The sequence below is a fragment of the Chiloscyllium plagiosum genome, chromosome 32 (assembly GCF_004010195.1).
Source record: "Chiloscyllium plagiosum isolate BGI_BamShark_2017 chromosome 32, ASM401019v2, whole genome shotgun sequence".
Lineage (NCBI taxonomy): Eukaryota > Metazoa > Chordata > Chondrichthyes > Orectolobiformes > Hemiscylliidae > Chiloscyllium > Chiloscyllium plagiosum.
In genome coordinates this window covers 5,161,615-5,189,130 of record NC_057741.1, presented here as the reverse complement: position 1 = coordinate 5,189,130, position 27,516 = coordinate 5,161,615, and the positions used below count along the sequence as shown (strand labels likewise).

The 27,516-nt window shown below is 40.6% G+C and overlaps 1 protein-coding gene across 1 annotated transcript; it reads left to right on the top strand.

Moving 5' to 3' along the window:
• The first annotated feature begins 104 nt into the window (after positions 1-104).
• Positions 105-27,480, top strand: LOC122539335 (caltractin). The gene is made up of 5 exons (XM_043674055.1): positions 105-246; positions 12,110-12,265; positions 17,790-17,918; positions 18,031-18,168; positions 27,315-27,480. The coding sequence occupies exons 1-5, from the start codon at positions 244-246 to the stop codon at positions 27,402-27,404; spliced, it is 516 nt and encodes a 171-aa protein (XP_043529990.1). The 5' UTR covers positions 105-243; the 3' UTR covers positions 27,405-27,480.
• The last annotated feature ends 36 nt before the right edge of the window (positions 27,481-27,516 follow it).

Below are 27,516 nucleotides of genomic sequence, written 5' to 3'. Positions count from 1 at the left end.
CATTGGTTCGTTAATCTGCGTCATCACCCAGCCGGCCTGACACCAGTTTGTGAATGGTCAGCTGGAGTGCCGGTTAAGGTGACGTCAGCGCGCTCGCCCCGATTGTTGACGACTGAGTGTCCGTTTGTCTGGGAAACGAAGTGAGGTCCTCGAGAGTTTGTTTACGTTGGAAAGATAAAACGGTCGGCGCAAGATATCAGCTTCGGGTTTTGTTTTATATAGTTTAACTGCTTGCTTCGGACAATGGTAAGGTTGGGTTCCCTATTGGGTTGATTATTTATTCAGTAATTTACTGAATAATTAGTTTTCACTTTCCTCCACTTTATAAAACGTGTCAGAGGTGCCCACTGAGAGCTCCTGGTCCAGTTAACTATTCTTTATCCAGAAGGATTTATTGATTTCAATAAGTGGACCCTTGTTTCTTGGTGTGTAATTCATAATTAAATCTACTACTGCAAGTTTCGGCTAAGTCAAGTCAAATCAAATCAAATCAAATTTAGCCTATGTTAATAGGCTTTAAAACAGAATTTTACTTTACAGGAAAATAAGTTATACTTTCAGTTAAATATTTACAGATCCAAAATATTGGTTATGATTCACTCGATCAAATGGGCATGCCAAATTTCAGTCTCTCGAATGATCCCTTTATTGAAAGTTGAGGCGAAAGCAACCATGTCATATGAGTCCCAGCTTTAAACTTTCAAACGCCTTAATGTGCAAATTGTCATTTTATACGAAGCAGCTCTATTTACAACTTCAGAAAAACGGCTGTTTTTTTTTGGACAATAGTTGGTATAAGGTGTTCTGGATTATAAACTTTTGGCCTAGTAACATGGAGAATGTGGTAGTTTGAGAAATTGTAGTTATGTACTTTGAAGATTTGGAAATAAATTGCTTATTTATAAGAAGACAACTAGTTCACTAATATGGCTTTGGGAAAAAAAAACCTGCCCTCCCTACAAGGCCTATATGTCTTTTGAAGCTGTTGTGTTTGGTGTCCATCAGCTTCTGGAATTTAAAAAAAATTGACCAAATTCCAAAGTAAAGATAGATTTGTATCTAACCAGAACAATGTACTGTATACATGATTTGGATTCTTCAGGAAACCTTAAATCAAATGCAGAGTAAATGAGACAAAGCTACTCCAAGGAGGCCACTCCTCGAGTGAAGAGGCCTGAGGAATCAGACGAGTAGTATTTCTCTGACGTATCCCTGCAAATCACTCAGTCGCTTAAGTTGCAAAGCAAAATAAGCGCCAAACTAAACTTGACATGAACTCAGAACATTCCAAAGGCATACCTAGCCAGTCAATTTAAAAATAATTGCCCTCACTAACATCTGGGGACTGGTGCCAGAGGTGGGAGACTACTCTCATAGATTAGTCACGCATTCACAGAACAACCTGATTATAATGACCACCAGAAATTAGTGTACAATAGCTAGTACTCATTGAAATCTTCAACTTAACTCCATAAGTCTGTGGTATCGAACCAAGTTTGGGCAAGGAAACATTCTGTTGATTTGCGTTGATTTGCATTCACTGCCTTCCCACAGCTCATAAATCAATATGTTAAACATATTGAAGTGCTGTCTCCGTGGTCCTCCTCAGCCAATTCCTGACATTTCCACCCCATCACACAATGGATACTGATATTTATTCAAGAGTGCGGAGCTCTAAAAGCACAGCAGGTCAGGCAGCATCTGAGAAGCAAGAGAATCAAAGTTTCGAGCATAAGCCCTTCATCAGGAATGCTGATATTCGTTTGATTCAAAATGCAGAACTAGACCAATTAGTGCCTGAAGCATGTTTCTCATGTAGTTAGATCATGGTTTGAGACAAACAAGCTGCAGATGTTGGAATCCAAAGTAGACAAGCAGGAGGCTGGAAGAACCCAGCAAGCTAGGCAGCATCAGGAAGTGGAGAAGTCAACATTTTGGGTATAACTCTTCAGGAATGGAGGTGGGGATAGGAGCAGCTGCAGATAAAGTGGGTTGGGATGGGGAGAGGGGTGGAATGGTGACATAGAGATAGGTGAACACAGGTTGTGCGTACGACCTGGTTAGTCAATGGGAGGAATAAATCCAGAATCCAGTTAGTAGCTGGAAGGAAGGGTTGGTATGTGGAATGGAAGGGAGAAGGCAGGGCTCCCAATAATCCCCCAACTCTCTTCCCAGCGCCCTCTTTCAAACATATTCCAGAAATTAATTACCTTGCTTGTCCATCTTTTCCAATCTATATTAAAGCTAAAATCCTCCATTAATAATATCAGATACAGCTGAGAACAGAAGTGAGTCAAACAGTCAGGGACAAGGTGGGACTAATAAATTAAACGGCATTTATTTCAATGCAAGGGGCCTATCAGGGAAGGCAGATGAACTCAGAACATGGTTAGCAACATGGGACTGGGATATCATAGCAATTACGGAAACATGGCTCAGGGATGGGCAGGACTGGCAGCTTCATGTTCCAGGATACAGATGCTACAGGAAGGATACAAAGGGAGGCAAGAGAGGAGGGGGAGTGGCATTTTTGATAAGGGATAGCATTACAGCTGTGCTGAGGGAGGATATTCCCGGAAATACATCCAGAGAAGTTATTTGAGTGGAACTGAGAAATAAGAAAGGGATTATCATCTTATTGGGATTGTATTATAGACCCCCCAATAGTCAGAGGGAAATTGAGAAACAAACTTGTAAGGAGATCTCAGCTATCTGTAAGAATAATAGGATAGTTATGGTAGGGGATTTTAACTTTCCAAACATAGACTGGGACTGCCATAGTGTTAAAGGTTTAGATGGAGAGGAATTTCATAAGTGTGTACAAGACAATTTTCTGATTCAGTATGTGGATGTACCTACTAGAGAAGTTGCAAAACTAGACCTACTGTGACCAGTGAAGTACCACAAGGATCCTCTACTTTTTGTCATTTACATAAATGATTTGGATGCGAGCATAAGAGGTACAGTTAGTAAGTTTGCAGATGACACCAAAATTGGAGGTGTAGTGGACAGCGAAGAGGGTTACCTCAGATTACAACAGGATCTGGACCAGATGGGCCAATGGGCTGAGAAGTGGCAGATGGAGTTTAATTCAGATAAATGCATGGTGCTGCATTTTGGGAAAGCAAATCTTAGCAGGACTTATACACTTAATGGTAAGGTCCTAGGGAGTGTTGCTGAACAGAGAGACCTTGGAGTGCAGATTCATAGCTCCTTGAAAGTGGAGTCGCAGGTAGATAGGATCGTGAAGAAAGTGTTTGGTATACTTTCCTTTATTGGTCAGAGTATTGAGTACAGGAGTTGGGAGGTCATGTTGCGGCTGTACAGGACATTGGTTAGGTCACTGTGGGAATATTGCCTGCAATTCTGGTCTCCTTCCTATCGGAAAGATATTGTGAAACATGAAAGGGTTCAGAAAAGATTTACAAGGATGTTGCCAGGGTTGGAGGATTTGAGCTATAGGGAGAGACCAAACAGGCTGGGGCTGTTTTCCCTGGAGCGTCGGAGGCTGAGGGGTGACCTTATAGAGGTTTACAAAATTATGAGGGGCATGGATAGGATAAATAAGCAAAGTCTTTTCCCTGGGGTCGGGGAGTGCAGAACTAGATGGCATAGGTTTAGGGTGAGAGGGGAAAGATATAAAAGAGACCTAAGAGGCAACTTTTTCATGCAGAGAGTGGTACGTGTATGGAATGATCTGCCAGAGAATGTGGTGGAGGCTGGTACAATTGCAACATTTAAGAGGCATTTGGATGGGTATATGAATAGGAAGGGTTTGGAGGGATATGGGCCAGGTGCTGGCAGGTGGGACTAGATTGGGTTGGGATATGTGGTCGGCATGGACAGGTTGGACCGAGGGGTCTGTTTCCATGCTGTACATCTCTATGACTCTATGACTCTAAAATTACTCTGGTATGGCCACACACTTGCCTAATTACTGAAATTATACAATATAGCATTTCAGAGCTGCTTCATAATATTATTACAGTTTAAAATCCTTTATTGTTCCTCAGTGCCATCCATATGATCTCCACTGAATGCTGTGCCTTCGTTCGATCCTCCCTCTCCATTTGAAATAAGTCCATGCGAATTCTATCTGATCCTGTTTCTGCATTCCAAATGCTTTGCTATTAATAATGAACATTTCATAATGAACATTTTCCCTATGACCAATGTCATGCTAAGTGGTCTATAATTCCCTGTTTTTTCCTACTTTATTTTAAACAGTGGGGTTACATTAACTTTCCTACAATCCAAAGGAACTGTTTCAGAGTTCATGGAATCTTGAAAAATGATCAATATGCATCCAGTATTTCTAGGGCCACTTCCAAAAGTACTCTAAGTAGATTAAGTACTCCTTAAATAGATTGTCAGACTATGGGGATTAGTCAGCCTCTCATCCCATCAATTTCAGCAACACCAAAATCCTAATAAAATCGATTTCCTTCTGTTCCTGTGTCTCACTGGACCATTGTTTGTAAATCACTACAAACTACCATTAATTCAGCTACTTAATAAGAAATCTCAAAGACAAACAAATACTGAAACAGTGGTTTAAACTTTATTACATGTAGCAACCAAAATATGACATGTTAAGCAAGTTAGGTCTCAACTCAATTTGGATATTGCCCGCTTAATAGTGGAATTTAGCTACAATTCAACCAACATTGTCCATTTCTGGAACTGTCCAAAGTTCAATCCTTGTGCAGTGTCATTCTTCGGAGTTCTGCTGCTGAATTGTTCTGGTGTTAGATTCTTATAGAATTTTCTCGCTTTCAAGTTTGTGGTGTGACATTAGTGATAATTCTTTCATCCCCAATGTTGTTTATACTTTTGGAGACCTCAAGTCTGTAGCTAACCGCCTTATGAGAAATAGCTTCCCTGTTCCTTGTTACATTCAGGGTTTTGAGTCCGTTTGTTACTGCCTGTCCTGCAATTAACCCTTTACTTCAGAGCATTCCTTCTTACAGACAGTCTTAAAAGCCAGGTGCCAACTCAAAGACACCTTCTCCTAGTGGCCCCTCAACTATGACCCCACCCCCCCATCACCAAATCATCATCTCCCAGACCATACACAAGCTCACCACCTCAGGAGAGCCCCCACCCACAGCTTCCAACCTCCTAGTCCAAGAACCCCGCACTGCCCGATTCTATCTCCTTCCCAAGATCCACAAGACTGACCACCCCAGCCGACCCATTGTCTCAGCCTGCTCCTGCCCCATCAAACTCATCTCCACCTTCCTCGATACTATCCTATTCCCCCTTCGTCCAGGAACTCCTCACATATGTTCAAGACACCACCCACGCCCTCCACCTCCTCCAAAACTTCTGTTTCCCTGGCCCCCAAAGCCTCATCTTCACCATGGACATCCAAACCTCCATCCGCCATCACCAAGGCCTCCACGTCCTCTGTTTCTTCCTATCCCAACGTCCCAACCAGTACCCATCCACATACACTCTCATTCGTTTGGCTGAACTGGTCCTCACCCTTAACAGTTTCTCCTTTGAATCCTCCCACTTCCTCCAGACATAAGGGGTAACCATGGGCCCCAGCTATGCCTGTCTCTTTGTTGGCTACATAGAACAGTCATCTTTCTTAGTTACACCAGCACTACTCCCCACTCTTCCTCCGCTACATTGTTGACTGCATTGGCGCCACCTCTTGCTCCCGCGAGGAGGTTGAGCTGTTCAACAACTTGACCAACACATTCCACCCTGACCTTAAATTCACTTGGACCATCTCTGACAACTCCCTCCCCTTCTTGGACCTCTCCATCTCCATCAATGACGATCGACTTAACACTGATATTTTTTACAAACCCACCGACTCTCACAGCTACCTGAATTACACCTTGTCCTACCCTACCTCCTGCAAAAATGCTATTCCATATTCCCAATTCCTCTGTTTCTGCTGTATCTGCTCCCAGGAGGACCAGTTCCACCACAGAACACACAAGATGACCTCCTTCTTTAAAGACCGTAATTTCCCTTCCCACATGGTTGAAGATGCACTCCAACGCATCTCATCCACGTCGCGCACCTCGGCCCTCAAACCCCATCCCTCCAACCGCAACAAGGACAGAACCCCCTTGGTCCCCACCTTCCACCCTACCAACCTTCACATAAACCGCATCATCCACAGACATTTCCATCACCTCCAAACGGACCCCACCACCAATTTCATTTATTGTATCCGTTGCTCCCAATGCAGTCTCCTTTACATTGGGGAGACTTGACGCCTTCTTGCAGAGAACTTTAGGAAACATCTCCGGGACACCCTCACCAATCAACCCCACTGCCCCATGGCCAAACATTTCAACACCCCTTCCCGCTCTGCCAAGGACTTGCAGGTTCTGGGCCTCCTCCACCGCCACTCCCTCACCACCGACGCCTGGAGGAAGAACGCCTCATCTTCTGCCTTGGAACGCTTCAACCCCAGGGCATCAATGTGGACTTCACCAGTTTCCTAATTTCTTCTCCCCCCAGCTTACCCCAGTTCCAACCTGCCAGCTCAGCACCATCCTCATGACCTGTCCTACCTGCCAATCTTCCGTCCCACCTATCTGCTCCACCCTCCTCTCCGACCTATCATCTTCATCCCCACCTCCATCCACCTATTGTACTCTTGGCTACCTTCTCCTCAGCCCCACCCCCCTCCCATTTATTTCTACACCCTGGAGGCTACCAGCCTCATTCCTGATGAAGGGCTTTTGCCTGAAACGTCGATTTTCCTGCTCCTCGGATGCTGCCTGACCTGCTGTGTTTTTCTAGCACCACTGTCATCTGGCCTCTGATCTCCAGCATCTGCAGTCCTCACATTCGCTTAATTGCCCATTTGTCCTGAGTCAGCAGGTTATCGAGCAGTATTATCCCCTTTTTCCCAGGAAACAGCTTGTTTATGTTCTTTCAACCCTTTCCTAGGGATGGTTAATTAATTTTTAATTAGGGTCATGAACCTAATTGGAGGAAACTATAATGGTATGAGGTGTAAGCCATGTTTGATAAACTGGGTAGCATTACTTAAAGAGATGACAGTGGATAGCTTTTAATTCCTTTAACTCCTTGTCCCTTTCATCTCGGGGAATTAATTTATTCCAGAAAGAGTTATTTCTGATTCTTTCAATCCATGAAGCTGTTGAAATTTTGAAGTTTATATTGTCACACCATGTGTTCCCAATATTTTTGGCACATTATTAGCATCTTTCTTTGTGAAGACAGAATCAAAATATATGTTTAATTGGTCTCCAACCCTTCATTTCTCCATTGTAGCTTTTCCTGTTTCCTCAGGGACCTATGTTTGTCTTTATTAATCTTTACCTCTTTACCTAAATAAGAAGTTTTTACAGTCAGTTTGTATGTTTCCTGCAAGCTTACTCTTGTACTTGATTTTTCCTTTCTTAATTAATCCTTTAATATTCTTTTTCTGAAATCCAGGTCTGCCTCTCTTCTAGGCCAATCTGTATGCCTCTCTTTGAGTCTTATACCATCCTTAATTTCCCCTGGAAATTTGCCATGGCCATTTCACTTTTCCCACTTTATTTCTGTTCATCCAGACATGAATGAACAATTGTTGCATTTCCTCCATGTACTCTTTAACTGTTTGCCTTTGTCTATCCACTGTCATCTCTTTAATTAATGCTGCCCAGTTTATCATAGCTGGCTTACACGTCATACCATTATAGTTTTCCCCAATTAGATTCATGACCCTAATCTCAGACTCAATTCTACCAATCTCCCTCTTTATGAAGAATTCTATCATGCTATGTTCACTCTTCCCCAAGGGGTCTTGCATATCTAGATTGCCAATTATTCCTTTCTTATTATACAATATCTGGTCTAGGATGGTCTGTCCTCTAGTTGGTTCCTTAATGTATTGATCCAGAGAACCATCTTGTATACATGCCAGGAATTAGGCCTCTACAGCATTGTTACTGATTTGATTTGCCTAGTCTATATGCAGATATAAAATCACCTGTAATAACAGCTGTGCTTTTATTCCTTGCATCTCTAAGTTCCTGTTTAATGACTTCCCCAATGTTATCCAAACACTTTGAGGGTCTATATGTAACTCCCACTATCAGTTTCTGCTTCTTGCTGTTTCTAAACTCTCCCCACTCAGATTCCACTTCACCGGAGCTAATATCCTTCCTTACTGTTGTGTTGATGTACTCTTTTAACTAGCTTTGCTATCTCATCTCCTTTTCTTCTCTTCTTGGGTATTCACTTCCCATCTCAGGGCACCTTTATAGCCATTTCTCCACAATCCCAACTATATAATATCTATTGCATTTATATCTATTTGTGCGGCTAATTCATACGCTTTATTGCAAGTGTTTCACATATTAAGACACAAGACTTTAAGTCTTCTTGTCTTAACATTTTTAGTGTTGTCCACCTTTACATTGCACTACTGCTTGAATTCTCTGCTGTTCATTTTTCTTACTTTCAGTTCTGTCTTTGATCTTGTCCTTGTTTCCCTTTCCACTATTTTCAGGTGTGGATTCAGGTGTGGGCGGCACGGTGGCACAGTGGTTAGCACTGCTGCCTCACAGCGCCAGAGACCCGGGTTCGATTCCCGTCTCAGGCGACTGACTGTGTGGAGTTTGCACGTTCTCCCCGTGTCTGCGTGGGTTTCCTCCGGGTGCTCCGGTTTCCTCCCACAATCCAAAGATGTGCAGGTCAGGTGAATTGGCCTTGCTAAATTGCCCGTAATGTTAGATAAGGGGCAAATGTAGGGGTATGGGTGGGTTGCCCTTCGGCGGGTCAGTGTGGACTTGTTGGGCCGAAGGGCCTGTTTCCACACTGTAATGTAATCTAATCTAAAAAAATTCCCATTACCTTTCCACTTTAGTTTAAATACGTAGCAGATGTGATCAGTTTTTATTTGTCAATCTAAAATGCCATTAGGCTCATTTTAGTTTCCAATTTTTAAAAAATTTTCAAAGGATATGGGTGTCACTGGCAAGGCTAGCACTTATTGCACCTAGAACATTTATCTTGAGTTGCACTTGAATGTGTGGCTTCCTAAGGCATTTCAGGCAGCTGTTAAAAGTCAACCATATACTGTGGCTGTGCAGTCCTATGTAAGCTAGAGCATTTAGGCATGGTGGATTTTCTTCTCTACAGGACATTAATAAACCAGATTAGATTTTACAACAACTGATAGCTTTCAGTCTATTGAATTTAAATTTCAGTAGCAACCATGGTGAGATTTGAACCCATGTTTCCAAAGCATTAGTCTGAACCTCTGATTTACTACTCACCCCTATTATAAACATATGGCTCATGGTTAATGAAAAGAACAAAACATAAGATGTGCATTTTGTACCATACACTTATATGGGGAGGTGATGGCCTAATGGGATTATCACTAGACTATTAATTCGCAGACCCAGGTAATGTCCTGGGGATACAGGATCAAATCTCACCATGACAGTTGTTAGAATTTGAATTCAATAAAAATTGGAGATTAAAAAAGGTTGTTAATTGTCCAAAAAAAATCTAAGTGATTCACTAATATCTGTTAGGGAAGGAAGTCTACCATTCTTTTCTGGTCTGGCTTACATGTGTCTCCAGACCCCAGCAATGTGGTTAACCTCTGGGCAATTAGGCATCAGCAATAAGCACTGGCCTGGCCAGTCTTGTTCATGTCCTGTGAATGGATTTTAAAAAAAGTTTATACCAAACCGGTTTTGAAGTAAACTTGATAATTTTTATTTAAGTTCAGCTTTGGGTTTGGGGAATCAATGTACAATTTGTGATTGATGTCAGTATATAACTCATTTAAGCACAATAAAACCCTTTATCCGAAATCTGAAAAGCTCCAAAATCTGAAGTTGTTTTGTGAAATTTTTATATCATTAACAAGGTTGTTTGGCATACAACAGTTAACCCAACTCCACACCCACTCGATGCATGTCACTCAGATGCAATATGGGGGGAAGTGGCCCAACACTGCCAGGCCTCAATTCTGTCTCAGGGCCCTTACAGTGAGTCTGCTGTAAGATTTTTTAAAATTTCAGTTGAACTAATACTTATTCTGGAATTCAGACGATTCCAAATTCTGCAAACCAGCTGGTCCTGAGCATGTTGGATAAAGGATTGTGTACCTATACTTGGAACGCACTAATTAGATATAGCTAGTATTGTAAAGGTGGCAAAACATGGTTGTCAGCAGAGTCTCAAGATATTGGGACTATTTTGACTGTAGCAGAAAAGACTGAAGGAAGATGTAATTTTTTTTAAGTTATGAAGAACTTAGATGAAATGAATAATGAAAGATGCTTTCCTCTGTGTGAAAGTCCTTCAATTTAAAACCATCACTGACAGGAAGAAGGGAGATTTGAAGCAATCCTTTTATGCAAGATAGTTTTGGGAAACAGGGACTGTTTTAAGGGAAGAGTACATATTTAGGTCTGAGAGAGATTTGATGTTTTGGGAAGAGACCAGGACAAAGTTAGTTTTAGATTGTTCTGCTGTAAAGACTATGTTCTTATTCTTCTGTATTTTTAATTGGGGACTGAAATGGGAAATGGAATGTTTTAAAAATCGAGGATTGTAAAGGGATTACTGTACTTTATAAAGTAAGTCTACCGGCACACATTGTTTACACTGTTTACATTGTTTAAACTGTTTACACTCTTATTTGTTCTATTAGTTGGGGGCCGTTTAGTTGTAGGTGACCATGAGCCAGGGAGTGTGTACCAAATGTAGTTCAGTTGGAAACAAGTGGCCAATTGATTTGTGGAATATTAACCAGTTGCTGATATCAAACGCCATCTGCCTACTGACACAATATGTTGACTCCCAAGTAGCTGTACAGCTTGTGGGTGGGACCAAGGTAGTAGAAGCTTTGAACATTTGGAAAAGAAAAGGCTATTATTTCTGCAGTAACAAAAGTACACTCTAAGAAAGCCAATTTATTTTCCCTCACCAGTTGCTATAAGTTGTGACTTTTAACCAATGTCTGAGATATTCTAATTTGTGAGTCAGTTGTTCTGAGCCTCCTAGAAGGAAGTGAAAGACAACTTGAAGAAAGTGAGAGAGGGGGAGAGATTGATCGATGAACAGGATGTCCGGTCCAAAAGGATCATCTCAATGCTGTTCTAGTTTTCCCCTTCTACCCTTAGCACCCAAGTTTTTTATGTCTGTCTTTGTGAATAGGCAGTTTCGTAAGGAGGCTGTGTTTTAACTATTGGACTTATATTGTGATGGTCCGTATTGATTACCTGTGGTTAGATCCTATTTATTTATAATAAATAGTAACACTTGTTAAGATTATTAACCTGGTTGATGGTTTTTGTCAACTTGAATCTTAAAAGACAGGCAATTGGGAACTCTTATGCATCTTCAACTTCTGTGACAACTCTTGGAATAGTGGGCTTTGATTTCCAGTGTGGTCCCCCAGTGAGCTGTAATGGTAGCAAAGAGCTGAAAGATGCATGAAATGAATGATCACCTGATTGATTTATTGTCACGCTTACTTCAGTACAGTGAAAAGCTTTGTTTACGGGCAGTAAAGGCAGATCATAGTATTCATGGTTGTACAGATCATAGGGTGCAAACATTTAAGAATAAGACATACAGGTTGTGTTGTGTATATATAGGATATAAATGAGGCAAGATAAATATTAGCAAGATCAGCATTATTTGAAGTTAGAGAGTACATTCATTAGTCTAATAACGGCAGGAACGACGATGTTTTTGAACCAGCAGTTGTACGTGTTCAAGCTTCTATATTCAAGTGGAAGAGGTTGTAGGAGAACATTACAGGGGTGGGTTGAGTCTTTGATGATGTTGGCAGCCTTTCTGCAGCAATGGGATGTGTCAGTGGAGTCCATGGCTTCCATGATGGTCTGGGTTGTGCATACCCAGCTTCTGTAGTTTTGTACAGTCCTGGCCAGCGCAGTTGCTTTACCTGGCCATTATTCATCCAGATAGCATGCTTTCTACGGTGCATCTGTAAAAGTTGGTAAGGATCCTTATGGGCACCTGTGCTGTATGTCTCCGTGGCTATATTAAAAGACTGCAAGTAGGTTCTGTTTGTGCAAATCATCGGCATTTAAAAACACATATCAATCACAATTTCTTTTTCAAAAATTGTCTTTAGGCATCAAGTTTTAGGAAAACTGGCATTGGATCATCACAACGCAAAAGGGCTGGGCCAAGACCTGATCTAACAGAGGAACAAAAGCAAGAAATTCGTGAGGCTTTTGATTTGTTTGATACTGATGGTTCTGGAACTATTGATGTAAAGGAAATCAAGGTACTTTAAAATAATACAATCATCACTGTTATGCAATATTTAGTCATCATTTAAAAACACACAATGCATATGACATTAAAAGTGGCAATGCAGGTGGAGCAAACAATTAATAAAACATATGGTGTCTGTTAATACGGACAAGTCAGATTCCGGAATGAAATATGCCATCATAGATTATATGTTAACCCAGTGGTTATTTGGCAAGTTTTGAGAAGATTTGTAGCTCAGTTGAGGCTCTCAATATAGGTATGCTCACTGAGCTAGAAGGTTTGTTTTCAGATGTTTCATCACCATACGAAGTAACATCTTCAGTGAGCTTCGGGATGAAGCACTGGTGGTGTAGCCAGCTTTCAATTTATGTGTTTGGGTTTCCTTGGGTTGGTGATGTCACTTCCTATGGTGACATCACTTCCTATGGTAATATCATGTCCTGTTCTTTTGCTCAGGGATTGGTAAATGTATGGTATTCTAATCAGAACTCTATTAACAAACACATTGACAAGGATCCCATTTACCACTTCCTGTGAAAAAGAACAGGAACTGACATCACCATAGGAAATGACATCACCAACCCAAGGAAACCCAAACACATAAATAGTAAACGGACTATACCACCAGTGCTTCATCCGGGGGCTCACTGAAGATGTTACCTAGTATGGTGATGAAACGTCTGAAAACAAACCTTCCAGTTCAGCCGCCAAACCTACATCCAGTGGTCATTTGTTGAAACATAGTCGAAGTTTATTGTGTCACAGAGCAGATATTTATTCCACAAAAGATGAAAAACAAATAATCTAGACACAGTTTGAAATATTTTAAATGAAACACAATAAAACAAACTCTCATGTATTCTCCAAAATCATCAACTTACTGTGATTCAAATCGAGATAAATTACAACTCTATATGTTTAATGTTTAAGTTTGAAATCGCTGATTGTCTTCTAGCTCTTTGCTATGAACTGTAAACTCTTCTTACATGGATACTCTCAAAACTGAAAGCTTAGACTTTCTCAGCTTTTTTATAGACTGAAGATTTCTAACCAAACACTCCAGGTCTGGAAGCATTCTCCTGTCCAAAGGAAACAGTACCAACTTTGCTAATCTAACTTCATAACTGAAGGTTCTCATCCCTGGAGCCATTCTTGCAAACCTCTTCTGCACAGTCTCCAATGTGTTCACATCTTCATGAAGAACTGTACATAATATTCACCTGAACATATTAAAATCATTCTTAGATTTTGAATTTTAGAATAGTATCATATGGGGTTGACTACTTGCCTGACCGGTGATTTCTTAAAAAAAAAACTATGAGACAGTCCTCCCGGAGCAGTGATCTAATCCAATATGTGTTAGAGAGCAGGGGCTCCTGAGTGTTGATGGGAGATTTGTTTTTACTATGTGGTTTATAGCCAGTAGGATAAATATTCAGAGCCATTAGCTTGTTTTGGGTTCAGGATAATCAAGGATTGACTTTAAATTGGAAAGCCCAGAGATTAAAAGATTTTGGGAAGCTCCCAGGAGATTTGACTATTAACAGAAGCAAATATAATTGTTGTCCTAAAGAAGGAGTACAGAACAGTTCAGGGAAATCACAGCTACCTCAGTAGAAAGGTTTTGTTTGTGCAAACTGTACAAGAACAATAATGTTTGCTTCTGAGTTGATTTTATATTGCATCTTATTGCATCTCAAGATGAAATGGGATTTTTAAGATCTATTATTGTCTTAATGTTTGAATAGCATTTTGATAATGCAGCCTCTCAATATTGTACTATAATGTAAATTGGAATTATATGCTCAACTTTAAGGTTAGTTTTGGGCCCAACATCCCCTTGAACCTCACTAATACCTGCGTACAGATTATAGTACTTTTTTAAATCAAATGATTTTGACTTTTTTAAAATAAAATTTGACAACTTTTAATTAAATGTAATTATTGACAGTCGTTTGACCTTCATGATAATGCATCATATTGATGCTGCCAATGTAACTAATTCATCACTGCAATCTATACATTTAGTACAAAAAAACTACTTGGAGTGTGATTTTTCTTAAAAATTGAAATTAGTGTGCTGGATGGTACTGGTGAAGAAAGGTACTCAGCATGCATAGTCATTGCTGAAGCTTAAACTATCTCCTTGCACCTAAATGTTTTGACTGATCTTCTCTCACAGTGAAGATTGAACAATCACTGCTCCTTAAACTATGCCAGTTACTATGGTTCAAAAGCATATCATGTTATGTAAAATGCTGAGCTGTATAAACTCAAAACGGGTTGCTGAGCCAAAATACTAGATTGGGTGTCTCCTGTTTAACATTCAAAATTGTAAAGTAGGATTAACAACATCATTCCTGGATTAGATAGAAATCAAAATGCCTTTCAGTTGGTTTCTAGAACATAGAATATTACAGCGCAGTTCAGGCCCTTCAGCCCTCGATGTTATGCTGATCTGTGAAACCAATCTGAAGCCCATCTAACCTACACATTTTCATTATCATCCATATGTTTATCCAATGACCATGTAAATGCCCTTTAACGTTGGCGAGTCTACTACTGTTGCAGGTAGGCACTCCACGCTCTAACTACTCTTTTTGAGTAAAGAATCTACCTCTGCCCTATATCTGTCACCGCTCAATTTAAAGCTATGTCCCCTCTTGCTAGCCATCACCATCAAATAAAAAAGGCTCTCACTGTCCGCCCTATCTAATCCTCTGATCATGTTGTATGACTTGATTATGTCACCTCTTAATCTTCTTCTCTAACGAAAACGGCCTCCAGTCTCTCAGCCTTTCCTCATAAGACCTTCCCTCTATACCAGGCAACATCCTGGTAAGTCTTCTTTGCACCCTTTCCAATGCTTCCACATCCTTCCTATAATGCAGCGACCAGAACTGTATGCAGTAGGGCTGCACCAGAGTTTTGTACAACTGCAGCATGACTTCATGGCTCCGAAACTCGATGCCTCAACCAATAAAAAAAAACACACCGTACATCATCTTAAAAAACCTATCAACCTGGATGGCAGCTTTTAGGGATCTTTGCACATGGACACCAGGATCTCTCTGCTCATCCACACTACCAAGAATCTTGCCATTAGCCCAGCAGTCTATTCCTGTTACTCCTTCCTAAGTGAATCACCTCACACGTCTTGGCATTAAACTCCATCTGCCACCTCTCAGCCCAGCTCTGCAGCTTACCTATGTCTCTCTGTAACCTGCAACATCCTCCGCACTGTCCATAGCTCCACCAACGCTTGTGTCATGTGCAAATTTTCTGTGCCCTCATCCATGACATTTATAAAAATGACTGTGGCCCCAAAACAGATCCTTGCTGTACACCACTAGTAACTGGACTCTAGGATGAATATTTCCCATCAACCACCACCCTCTGTCGTCTTACAACTGGCTAATTTCTGATCAAAACTGCTAACCACCCTCAAACCCAAGCCTCCGTATTTTCTGCAATAGCCTACCATGACGAACCTAATCAAATGCTTTACTGAAATCCATATATACCACAACCACCACTTTACCCTCATCTATCTGTTTGATCACCTTCTCAAAGAACTCAACATGGTTTGTCAGGCATGACCTATCCCTCACAAACCATGTTGACTATCCCTAATCAACTTAGAATTTATAACAATATAGAAAGGACTATCCCTTATAACGTTTTCCAACACTTTTCCCACAACTGAAGGAAGGCTCACTGGTCTAACATTTACCATGGTTGTCTTTACTTAACTTCTTGAACAAAAGGACAACATTTGCTATTCTCCAGTCTTCTGGCGCTACTCCTGTAGACAGTGACGACATAAAAACACAAAGCCAAAGGCTCTGCAATCTCCTCCCTGCCTTCCCAGAGAATTCTAGGATAAATCCCATTCGGCCCAGGGGACTTATCTATTTTCACACTTTCCAGAATTGCTTACACCTCCTTTATGAACCTCAATCCCACCTCATCTAAAAGCCTGTATCTCATTTATCTCCTCGACAACATTGTCTTTTTCCTGTGTGAATACTGATTGAAAAATATTCATTTAGCGCCTTGCCTATCTCTTCAGACTCCACGCAGAACTTCCCACTGCTGTCCTTGACTGGCCCTAACCTTACTCTCGGCATCCTTTTATCCCTGACACACCTGTAGAAAGGTTTAGGGTTTTCCTTGATCCTACCTGCCAACAATTTCTCATGTCCCCAACATCCCCCACCCAGGATATTGGTACCCCTCTAGTTCAGGTGTAGACCATCCTGTTTGTACAGGTCCCACCTACCCTTGAATGATCCCCAATTATCCAGGTATCTGAATCCATCCCTCCTGCACCGACCCTGTAGCCATGTGTTCAACTGCTCTCTCTCCCCCTATTCCTCACTTTGCTAACATGTGGCATGGGTAACAAACCAGAGATAACAATTGTTTGTGTTAGCTCTAAGCTTCTACCTTAGCTCCTTGAATTTTTGCCTTACATCCCCATCGTTTTGTTATGTCGTTAGTGTCTATGCGGACCAGGACTTGGGGTTGCTCCCCCTCCCCCTTAACGATCCCAAACACAGAATCCGAGACATCACGAATCCTGGCACCTGGGAAGCAACGCACCAACCATGAGTCTCTTGTTGGCACAGAATCTCCTATCTGTCCCCCTAGTATGGAATCCCCAATGACTAATGTTCTATTCTGCTCCCCCGTTCCCTTCTGAGCGACAGGGATAGATTCTGTGCCAGAGACCTGCATCCCATGGCTTGCCCCTAGTATGTTGTTCTCCCTCTCCCCAACAGTATCCAAAACTAGTCGCAAGGGATCTCTGCCTGTTCCCTTTCCGTCCCCTGACTGTAACCAATCTACCTTTCTCCTGTACCTGAGGTGTGACTACCTCCTTGTAACACCTCTCAATTACCTCCTCAGCCTCCCAAATGATCTGAAGTTCATCCTGCTCCAGCCCCAGTTCCCTAACATGGTCTCCAAGGAGCTGGAGTTAGGTGCACTTACCACCAATGAAGTCAGTAGGGACACTAGTGGTGACCCTTACCTCCCACATTCTACAGGTGGAGCATGCAACTGCCCTAACATCCATTCCCACTGCTCTGAATTCCCACAGAGACTACTGGAAAAATAAACTAGTAACCTTACCAAATTGGCACACGGCACCTTTTACTGATTAGAGGAGGAGGATGGGTGGGAGATACTACTGAAGTAGTGTACTGAAGTATAAAGCAACTGCTTAAATATACTACCTCACTTACTCAGCCGTCCTGCATCCACTCCTGCTCAGCGCATGCCCCACCTATTCACAAGCTAAGTTTTTAAAGGATTAATTTACCTTCCCAGCAGTCCCTGGTCCTCACTCTCACCACTCCCAACTGTTTAGACATGAAATGCTTCAGTCATATTGCACTTTGCCGTTTAAAACATACTTGTGCCACCTTCACCTGAATTCCATAAATTTGGGTCAGAAGATCTGGCCAATTGCATCAGTATTATAAAGTTGAATGATAACTTGTGATAATTTTTGATAACTTTATTTTTAGGTTGCCATGCGTGCATTGGGATTTGAACCTAAAAAAGAAGAAATAAGAAAGATGATTTCAGATATTGACAAAGAAGGATCTGGTAGCATTGATTTCAATGACTTCTTAGCTATGATGACTCAGAAAATGGTGAGGTGTTATATACGTTTATAAACAATCAGAATTATTGTTCAGATCTTACTAGTAGTGAGAGGTTAATCAAGAATCTGATTAAACTAGTTTACCACTTCATTTATCTCAGAGTGAGAAAGATTCCAAAGAAGAGATTTTGAAAGCATTTCGGTTGTTTGATGATGATGGCACTGGCAAAATATCATTCAAGAACCTTAAGAGAGTTGCAAAAGAATTGGGTGAAAATCTAACTGATGAGGAATTGCAGGTAATTTTTAACAATATTTTACCTGGGTAGTAAGCTATTACTTGTATTAGCCACATGGATGTAGTATTTAAGACATTATCAAGGCTCAAAATTCAGTCTTAAATTTTTTTTCACTTGCAGCACATACTGACTGACGATTATTTGGCTGGAAGGATGGCCAACTGATTTAAAAATTAAGAGATGTAGCAAATGCGTGAACCAAAATATGTCACCGCTTTACTTTTCATAGTCAGTTTTTTCAAACTTAATTCCTCTAATTCTTTCTCTTTTCTGCTTTTCTTCGCTATTCATTATTTGCATTTAGGCTAAGCCTGACTTGCATCAAGCTTTTGGGGAGGTGGTTTGTTGACATGAAGCCTAGGAAGTTATCTCACATGATCTTGTAAAACACACCTCATTAATTACCTGCCCCACCCCATAGCATCCATCCCTTCTGTTTTCCACCATGTTACCATGCATCATTTTTGGAATGACTTGCCAATCAACAGATATCCCAGAATTCACTGTCATTCTGGGTGTCAGTGTCTTATTAAAAATCCTGTTGTTCACCTATCAATCTGGAGCTGCCCTGCACAGTTGCTAACTTTTTTTCCCTGGATATGGCAGAAGGGAACTTGCTTTGCAGACAGGGTCCTGGACTGGTATAGGTGTTTAAGTGCGATTTCTTTCTTCTCAGGACCAGCAGTAGGACACCAGTCTATGCTTGCTTGGTCAGAGTTGCCACTCTGGTTAAAGTAGTTTCAGCTGTCTGGGGGACTGCATAGCTCTGTGAGAAGAAGAGCATGTCTTCCTCTACTCCAATGGAGTAAGGTTCACCATCTTCTCTTTGATACCTCAGACTCAATCCATCTCTCCGACCAAGGCTCATGCTCTATAACTGTAACTATTTTCTGCTACATCTTCCCTGATCACTCTCACCCAACCAATCCCCGCCAGCACTCACCCTGCATGCCTCTATGCACTGACTCGGGATCTCTCTCCACCTGCACAGAAAATAAGTGCTGTGCCACTCATTCTCATCATCTGTAATACCTGCCTCTTTCATTCCAGAAGTAAAACTGTCCATAACAGGGCACAATAGAGTCTGAATGGTGGTGTGCTGCCAGTCGTTTGGTTTGCTCTTTATGAGGAGAGGATCCAAGCTGACTGCCCAGAGTTGAGTCTGCTGTCCTTGATATTGTGTTGAGACTCCCGATGTGAATAAGGCAAGACACTAAACATATGAAGTTGGTATCTCTGGTTGAGGGAGTAAAGCACAAAAAGGCAAGGAAATGCAAGGCAGGGAAGTTTTTAGGATCAAGGTGGTCTCAGTGTGAATAAATGCTATGACAGCAAGGGAGGGGCCTGGAAATGCAGCCTGGTCCAGTCCATTAGCTGGGTGCATGTAGCCAAGCTTGGAGTGTCCTTGCTGCAGCATTACGATGATAGCTGCCAGGGCATCCTGTGATTATAGCATTGAAGTGCAAAAGGGACTTGTAAGTGAATTGGATATCTGCCATGAGGTTCTTCAAGACTGGGCTATGGCAGATGACAATGTTAGTTGTCGTGTATTCATGGCTGCTGCCTATGGACCGTGCCTGGTGCCTGGTTTCCAATGTGAAAGTTATTTAGAGCAAGTGGTGAGCTGTATCCATTTCCTTGACGACTTTTCCTGACTTCTTGCTGTTTGTTGAATTTGGTAAGTGGGTATCTGCACATAAATGATTTAAGTTGTGGTATTTTTAAGGTGCTTAACAAGTAGTAATGACCATCCGTAGATATGTTACTGTTGCTAAGCAAGAATGTTGCCACACTGCTTGTGAAAAGCATAAAAGATGGAGCAAAATGATCTTGACATCAAGCTGGACCTTGCCCTCCTTGTTGCCTGATAATGCTACACATCTCGCCAATGGTCATGTTAATCAGACCCCTAAAGGATTCTGCCCAGTGTTTGATTTATCATTGTTTCCCAATTTGTACTTTGCTTATTCTTATGAAACATTTTTCTTTTTGTCACACTTCTTTCCTCTCACCATATGTTCTTTCTATTTGTTTCTCCTTACCTTAATATCTTAGACGTTTTCACTCTTACTGCTTGATTTTGTTGATTCTTCTGATTTATTTTTCAGTAACTCTTTCTTTGTTACACACTAACAACGTTGTGAAGGGCAAGCATTGAGTTTTCTGGAGCAAATTTCTCTTCGTGTGAGCGCCTCCTACACCACTAGCTCTTACAATTGCAGGTGTCATTATTAGATGGTGACGTTTACTTTCTTTAATTTCCTGCTCCACCCTCCCTGCTCCCCAATCATGATTTGGTTAGTTAGCTACTGGTAATCTAAAGTTCATAATTTGGGGAATTGTGGTTGATAACCCACATCCTGCCGTTTTATGCTGAGTGCACCTACAGGCTGCACTATAATTCTACTTTAGCTTCATGTTTTGTATTCACTCTTTCAAAGTTGGTGTCATCAAGAAATCATAGAACAGTGCAGTACAGAATAAGTCCATTTGGCCTTTTGTGCTAGTTCCTTTGTAGAACCATCCCGCTAATGCAATTTCCCTGCTTTTTCTTTCCCCTATGTCTCTGCAGCATTTTCTTTCCTTCAGGTGTGTACCCAATTCCCTCTTGAGGCTACGATTGAATACGTATCCACCATCCTATTAACAACATGTTCCAAATCCTAACCCCTCTTCTAAATAAGACTTTTCCTTGTGAAGCCTTTGATTTTTTTTGCTAACTACCTTAAAATCTGTGCCTTCTGGTTATTAATGCATTAGTTATTAGAAACCCATCCTTTGCTTATTCTGTAAACTCTTCTCATTTTTAAACAGTCTTTAACTCTTTCTGCTCTAAAGAGAGCAAGTCCAAATTTTCCAACCTATCCACCCAATTGCAATCCCTTGTATATTATACTAAATCATTTCTGTTGTGTCTCTAAATCTATCACAGCCTTCCTAGAATGTGATGGACACATTTAAACAGTAGTCAAAAAGTGTGGTGCTGGAAAAGCACAGCCAGTCAGGCAGCATCTGAGGAGCAGGGGAGTCAACATTTCAAGCATAAACTCTTCATCAAGAATGATGAAGAGCTTATGCTCTAAACATCGACTCTCCTGCTCCTTGGATGCTGCCTGACCGGCTGTGCTTTTCCAGCACCACACTTTTTGATTCTGATCTCCAGCATCTGCAGTCCTCCCTTTCTCCCAGATTTAAACAGTATTACAGCTGAGGCCAAACTAATTTTCCTAGCTTTTGTACTTAGGACTTTGGGCTACATAAGGAGACATATCTGTTTTAATAATTCTTTGTCCATCTGTCCATCTTCAAAGATTCATGCAAATCCTTAAATCTCTCTTGTCTTGCACCTTTGATGTGTATCTACTGGGAACTTCTTACGTGTGAGGCTGAAGGATTCCTCGAATACATTTCCAGGAGGTACGCTGAGTGAACAATTGAGAAAAAGAAGTCAGTCTGTAATCTGGAGGTAATGTAGGATCCCTTGAGAATATTGAACTGACAGTTAAGTAGGCAGTTCTGAATGATTGCATAAGTTGTGATCATTTGAAGGAAATGAGCTATGAGCAATGCCTGGACACCATAGTATTCATAGTTGTTAATACAAGCAGCAGATATGAAATACCATGACATTAGCAATTGAGGATTCCAGTGAGCATCACAGACAGATAATTGTTTTGCAGAGTGTCCTACAGGGTTGAGATCTCCAAGTTGCAGTGTAAGTACTGTAATTGAGCAAATTATTTTGAGAAAGAAAAGTAAAACAGCAAGACATTCATGGTTGTAGTGAAGCCAGCTGGGGTCCTGGAATTAGGAGATAAAATTAAGAAGACCTCAGGATGAGTGATCTCAGGATTTCTTCCTGAGTTTCCTGTATTAATAAGATGAAGAATAATTGTGTGATTGGTAAATGTAAAAAGGAAAAGTTCAAATTTCTGGGTATTGGGACTGTTTCTCTGACCAACAGAGCAGTGTTCAGAATAGGTATGCTTGACCTGAACAGTGTTACCAACTCTGGAGGTCTGATCATGTGATGTCTCAATGTTATGATGTTTGCCTACTTAAGATCAGGTCCTCTGCATTTAAGAAAAAAATAAGGAATTGCGGATACTGGAAATCAGAAACAAAATTAGAAATTGCTGGAAAAATTCAGCAGGTCAGGCAGCATCTGTGGAGAGAAAGCAGAGATAATGGTCTGCATCCAGTAACCCTTCTTCAGAGCACTGTATCTTTGTACCTTACTGTGTACCTGTGGCTGTTTTATATAGAATTTTAAGCAATAGGAAATCACTCTACAGCAAGGACGGCACGGTGGCTCAGTGGTTAGCACTGCTGCCTCACAGTGCCAGGGACCTGGGTTCAGTTCCCACCTTGGGCAACTGTCTGTGTGGAGTTTGTACATTCTCCCCATATCTGCGTGGGTTTGCTCCTGTTTCCTCCCACAGTCCAAAGATGTGCAGGTTAGGTGAATTGGCCATGCTAAATTGCCCATAGTGGGAGATGTATTAGTTCAAGGGGTGAATGGAGGGGAACGGGTCTGGGTGGGTTGCTCTTCGGAGGGTCGGTGTGGATTTGTTGGGCCAAAGGGCCTGTTTCCACACTGTAGGGAATCTAATCTAATCTAATTTAAGTGAGGAAAAAAAAAACAAAAATGACAGAAAGACAATTACTTTAAGAAATCGGAGAAATTTGTGATGTGGGGATGAATCAGAGATGCAGGAACTTTATTTCCTCAGTAACTCTCTTAAATTCACTGATAACCAATAATTGGTTCTTCTCAATAGTGTAATCATACAATAGTTCACTATAAAACACTGGGATTTACCAGATATTGTGAAAAATTTCCAAACTTTATTTTGTGTACAAACAAGTAACACAAATGTATCTGGCCAATCACCATCTCACTGGTAACACATTTGGAATTAAAAGTGGGTCTTAGGTAGAGTCATAGACTCCCTACAGTTCAGAAAGAGGCTATCCAGCCATTGAATCTACACTGACTCTCTGAAGAAACTCCCACCCCATCACCACAACCTCTCATTTGGTTTTTACCATAGCTAACCCACTTAACCTGCACAACCCTAGGCACTAGAGGTCAATTTTCTTTAAGCGTGGCACATCCACTTAGAGTCATAGAGATGTACAGTACAGAAGAAGACCCTTCGGTCTAACATGTTCATGCTGTCCAGATATCCTAACCTAATCTAGTTCCATTTGCCAGCAGTTGGCCCATATCCCTCTGAACCATTCCTATTCATATACCCATCCAGATGCCTTGTAAATATAGAAATTATACCAGCCTCCGCCACTTCCTCTGCCATTCATTTCATACATGAATCAATCTCTGTCTGAAAAAGTTGCCCCTTGGGTCCCTTTTAAAATTTTCCCCTCTCAATCTAAACTTATGCCCTCCAATTCTGGACTGCCCGACCCCAGATAAAATACCTTGTCTATTTACCCTATCCATGCCCCTCATGCTTTTATAAACCTCTATAAGGTCACTCCTCAACCTCTGATGCTCCACAGGGAAAACAGCCCCAGCCTTTTCAGCCTCTTCCTATAGCTCAGACCTCCAACCCTGGCAACATGCTTGTAAATCTTCTGAATCCTTTCAAGTTTCACAGCATCCTTCAAATAGGAAGGAGACCAGGATTGCACACAATATTCTATAAGTGGCCTAACCAATGTCTTGTACAGCTGCAACAACCTCCCAACTCCTATATTTAATGCTCTGACCAATAAAGGAAAGCATATCAAATGCTTTCTTCACTAACATATCTACCTGTAACTCCCCTTTCATGGAACTGTGAACCTGCACTCCAAGGTCTTTGTTCAGCATCACTCTGCAGAACCTTACCATTAAATGTATAAGTCCTGCTCTGTTTTACCATGCCAAAATCACATTGATTTAAATTAAACTCCATCTGTCATTCCTCAGCCCATTGGCCCAAGATCCCATTGTACTCTGAGGTAATCTTCTTCGTTCTTCACTACACCTCCAATTTTGATGTTGTCTGTAAGCTTACTAACTACACCTCCTGTGTTCACATCCAAGTCATTTATATGAATGACGAAAAGCAGTGGACCCAGCACTGATCCTTGTGGCACTCCACTGGTCACAGACCTCCAGTCTGAAAGGCAACCCTCCACCACCACCCTCTGTCTTCTACCTTTGAGCCAGTTCTGTATTCAGATGGCTAATTCTGCCTGTATTCCATGACGTCTAACTTTGTTAACCAAAGCTGCGCTTTTCCAGCAACACACTTTCCAGCTCTGATCTCCAGCATCTGCAGTCCTCACTTTCTCCTAACTTTGTTAACCAGTCTACCTTGACGAACTTTGTTGAATGCCTTACTAAAGTCCATATAGATCACGTCCACCACTCTTACCTCCTCGATCCTCTTTGTTATTTCTTCAAAAAACTCAATCAAGTTGGTCAGACATGATTTCCCACGCACAAAGCCATGTTGACTATCCCTAATCAGTCCTTGCCTTTCCAGATACATGTAAATCCTGTCCCTCAGGATTCCCTCCAACACCGATGTCAGGCTCACTGGTCTATAGTTCCCTGGCTTTTCCTTACCATCTTTCTTAAATAGTGACACCACGTTAGCCAACTTCCAGTCTTTCGGCACCTCACCTGTGACTATAGATGATACAAGTATCTAAGCATGGGGCTGAGTAATCACTTCCCTAGCTTCCCACAGACCTAATCGGGTCCGGGATACACCTTTATGCATTTTAAGATATCCAGCACCACTTTTTCTGTAATATGGACATTTTTCAAGATGTCACCATCTATTTCCCCCCATTCTATATCTTCCATGTTGTTTTCCACAGTAAATACTGATGCAAAATATTTGTTCAGTGTCTCCCCCATCTCATGCACTTCCACACATTGGCTGTCTTGCTGATCTTTGAGGGGCCTATTCTCTCCCTAGTTATAATATTGAAGGTGCAGCAGGGGGACATTGCATAATCAGCGTTTTGATAATAATTGGATAATCTTATTTTTAGGAGTCAGTATAAATTGGTCAAACCAAATGGACAATTATTGTGCTATTTACATTCACCCACATCAGCCTTGTTTTCTTGTCTCATCAGACAATAAGAAGAATGACACTGAAAGAATGGTGCACTGTACTCGCATATTGGTTTAAATTCTGTGTCTCCAAGTTCCTGGAGTGAAACTGGAACACACAGCCTTTTTGTTCAGAGTCAAAAGCGATACCACGATACAGAGGATTTAATGGCAATCAAGACAGAAATAAAACAAAATGAGGGAGCAGAAAGTAAAATAAAAATAGAAAAGCTAAAAAAGAAAAAAATTACTGGAAAGTCCCGAAAATAGAGTATGGTTGCCAAATGGACAGCGGCAGGTTTATATCCGAAGCATTGAAGTTTTAAAATAGAACTGATTAGTTGATGCCAAAAATTGCAATGGGCATATAGCATTAAGAAACATGGCATACAATAAGGTTAGACTAGAAAATGAACATTATTATTCCTTTTCAATATTTTGTAAATAGGATAGGAGAAAACAGGTTATCAGTGTTAATCAAAAATTCTATTACAGCAGCAGAATGTAAGGGTTAGAGGTAATACTAAACCAGACTGGATATATTTGGTTAGAGATTTGGGAATAAGATAGAATAGTTAGGCTATTGGTAGTTTATTGTAGACTATCAAACAATATTGCTATTTATTATCTATTATTGAACTCATGAAGGAAATATAAGACATATATGAAAATATATGAAAACGAATTTAGAAATAAGAAAACTGAATAATTCATTAATAATTATCCAAAGATATATGGGGCCGAAAGTAGGAAAAGTTTTGAGATATCACTACGATGATGTAAGTTTTGCAAGAGCAGTAGCAGGGCCACTGACTATATATTCAATATTCATTGAATGTTGGTGAAGTCTGAGTGGCTGTACATGAATCAAAAGTTTATCACTGTTTCTGGGTTTGCTTCCTAGATCTTTAATTTTATCCAATAATAGAAAAGAGACAGTTGAATCTAATTCTAGATAATGAAATGGGGCAAGTACATAATTACATTGCATTTTACAGTACAAAACATTATTTGGCCCAACAAGTCTACACCAATGTTTATGCTCGATACAAATGTCCTCCCTCCTTTATTTCATTTTACTCTATTAAACAATAAAGGGTAAAGTTGCTGAAGTCACAGAAGACAATAGGGCTTCTTTCCCATTAGATTTTAATTATGCATCAGCCTATTTAATATCTGCTTTTTAAATATGGTATATATCAATTAAAATTGAACTTAACATTATTATGTGCAAATAGATGAGTATATTCAGGGGATTAAGAGATGTACTGTGAGTTGCAAGTTTCTGGAGTTTTCTAATTAACTAACATCTCTCCATCATTTGCTTTGCACACAAGCAAACTTGCTCTTGCTGTCCCTGCTTTTAAGATCTTGCTGGGTTTGCACAATGATTTCCAATCAAACTTCTCACAAAAGTTAAGGATGAAATTTATCAGCAATTACATTTTTAACAATGGCATTGCAATATCAACTGTCTCAATCAAATTCTCAGATCCATAAAGGAAACAATTAAGATTATTCAATATATTTCTCCTGCATACAGACTATTGTTTGAGTTTTTTAAAAAAAAATTTAGTTTTCCTTTTGTTTTCTCTCTTAATCCAGTTGCTTAAATTCCTCTCCTAATCCAATTTGTTGTGTTCCAATTAAATTTTACTTTTGGTTCTTTATTTGACTTCAATTAACCCAATTTAGTTTTCCTTCCTTCTCCCTTATTTCCATGTTTCTTTCTTAATCCATAAATCTCATTGTCTAGGCAGAAATATTTGTAACTACTGTTCATTCAGGTCCCAGATCTCTCATTGGCTTGCAATGTCTTTACGAGCTTGTATTTTCAACAAGTTACATAAAGTACATAAACACTTTGAACTGAGGGGTGCAGGAAAAAGTCTGAACAGCATATGTCACATGAAACCAAAGACCTGACCCACCGAGTTATCTCCCATAAAGCAATGAGTCTCCATGTTCACTGTAAAAAGTGGCACTGGTGATCTGCAAGTACGTTAGTCAAATAGGAAGAAATGCTACTTCAAATAATATTTAAAAATTTGTTTCAATTCATAAACAGGAAATGATTGATGAAGCTGACCGTGATGGTGATGGTGAGATAAATGAACAAGAATTTTTGCGGATCATGAAAAAAACAAGCCTCTATTGATTTTATATTGTTCTACAGTCTTAGAGTAGTACTATTTGTGACTTGTTTTTATTTAAGTAATAAAGAATGAAGAAAAGCTGTTGAGTTTTGGTATATTTGAATTCTTAATCAG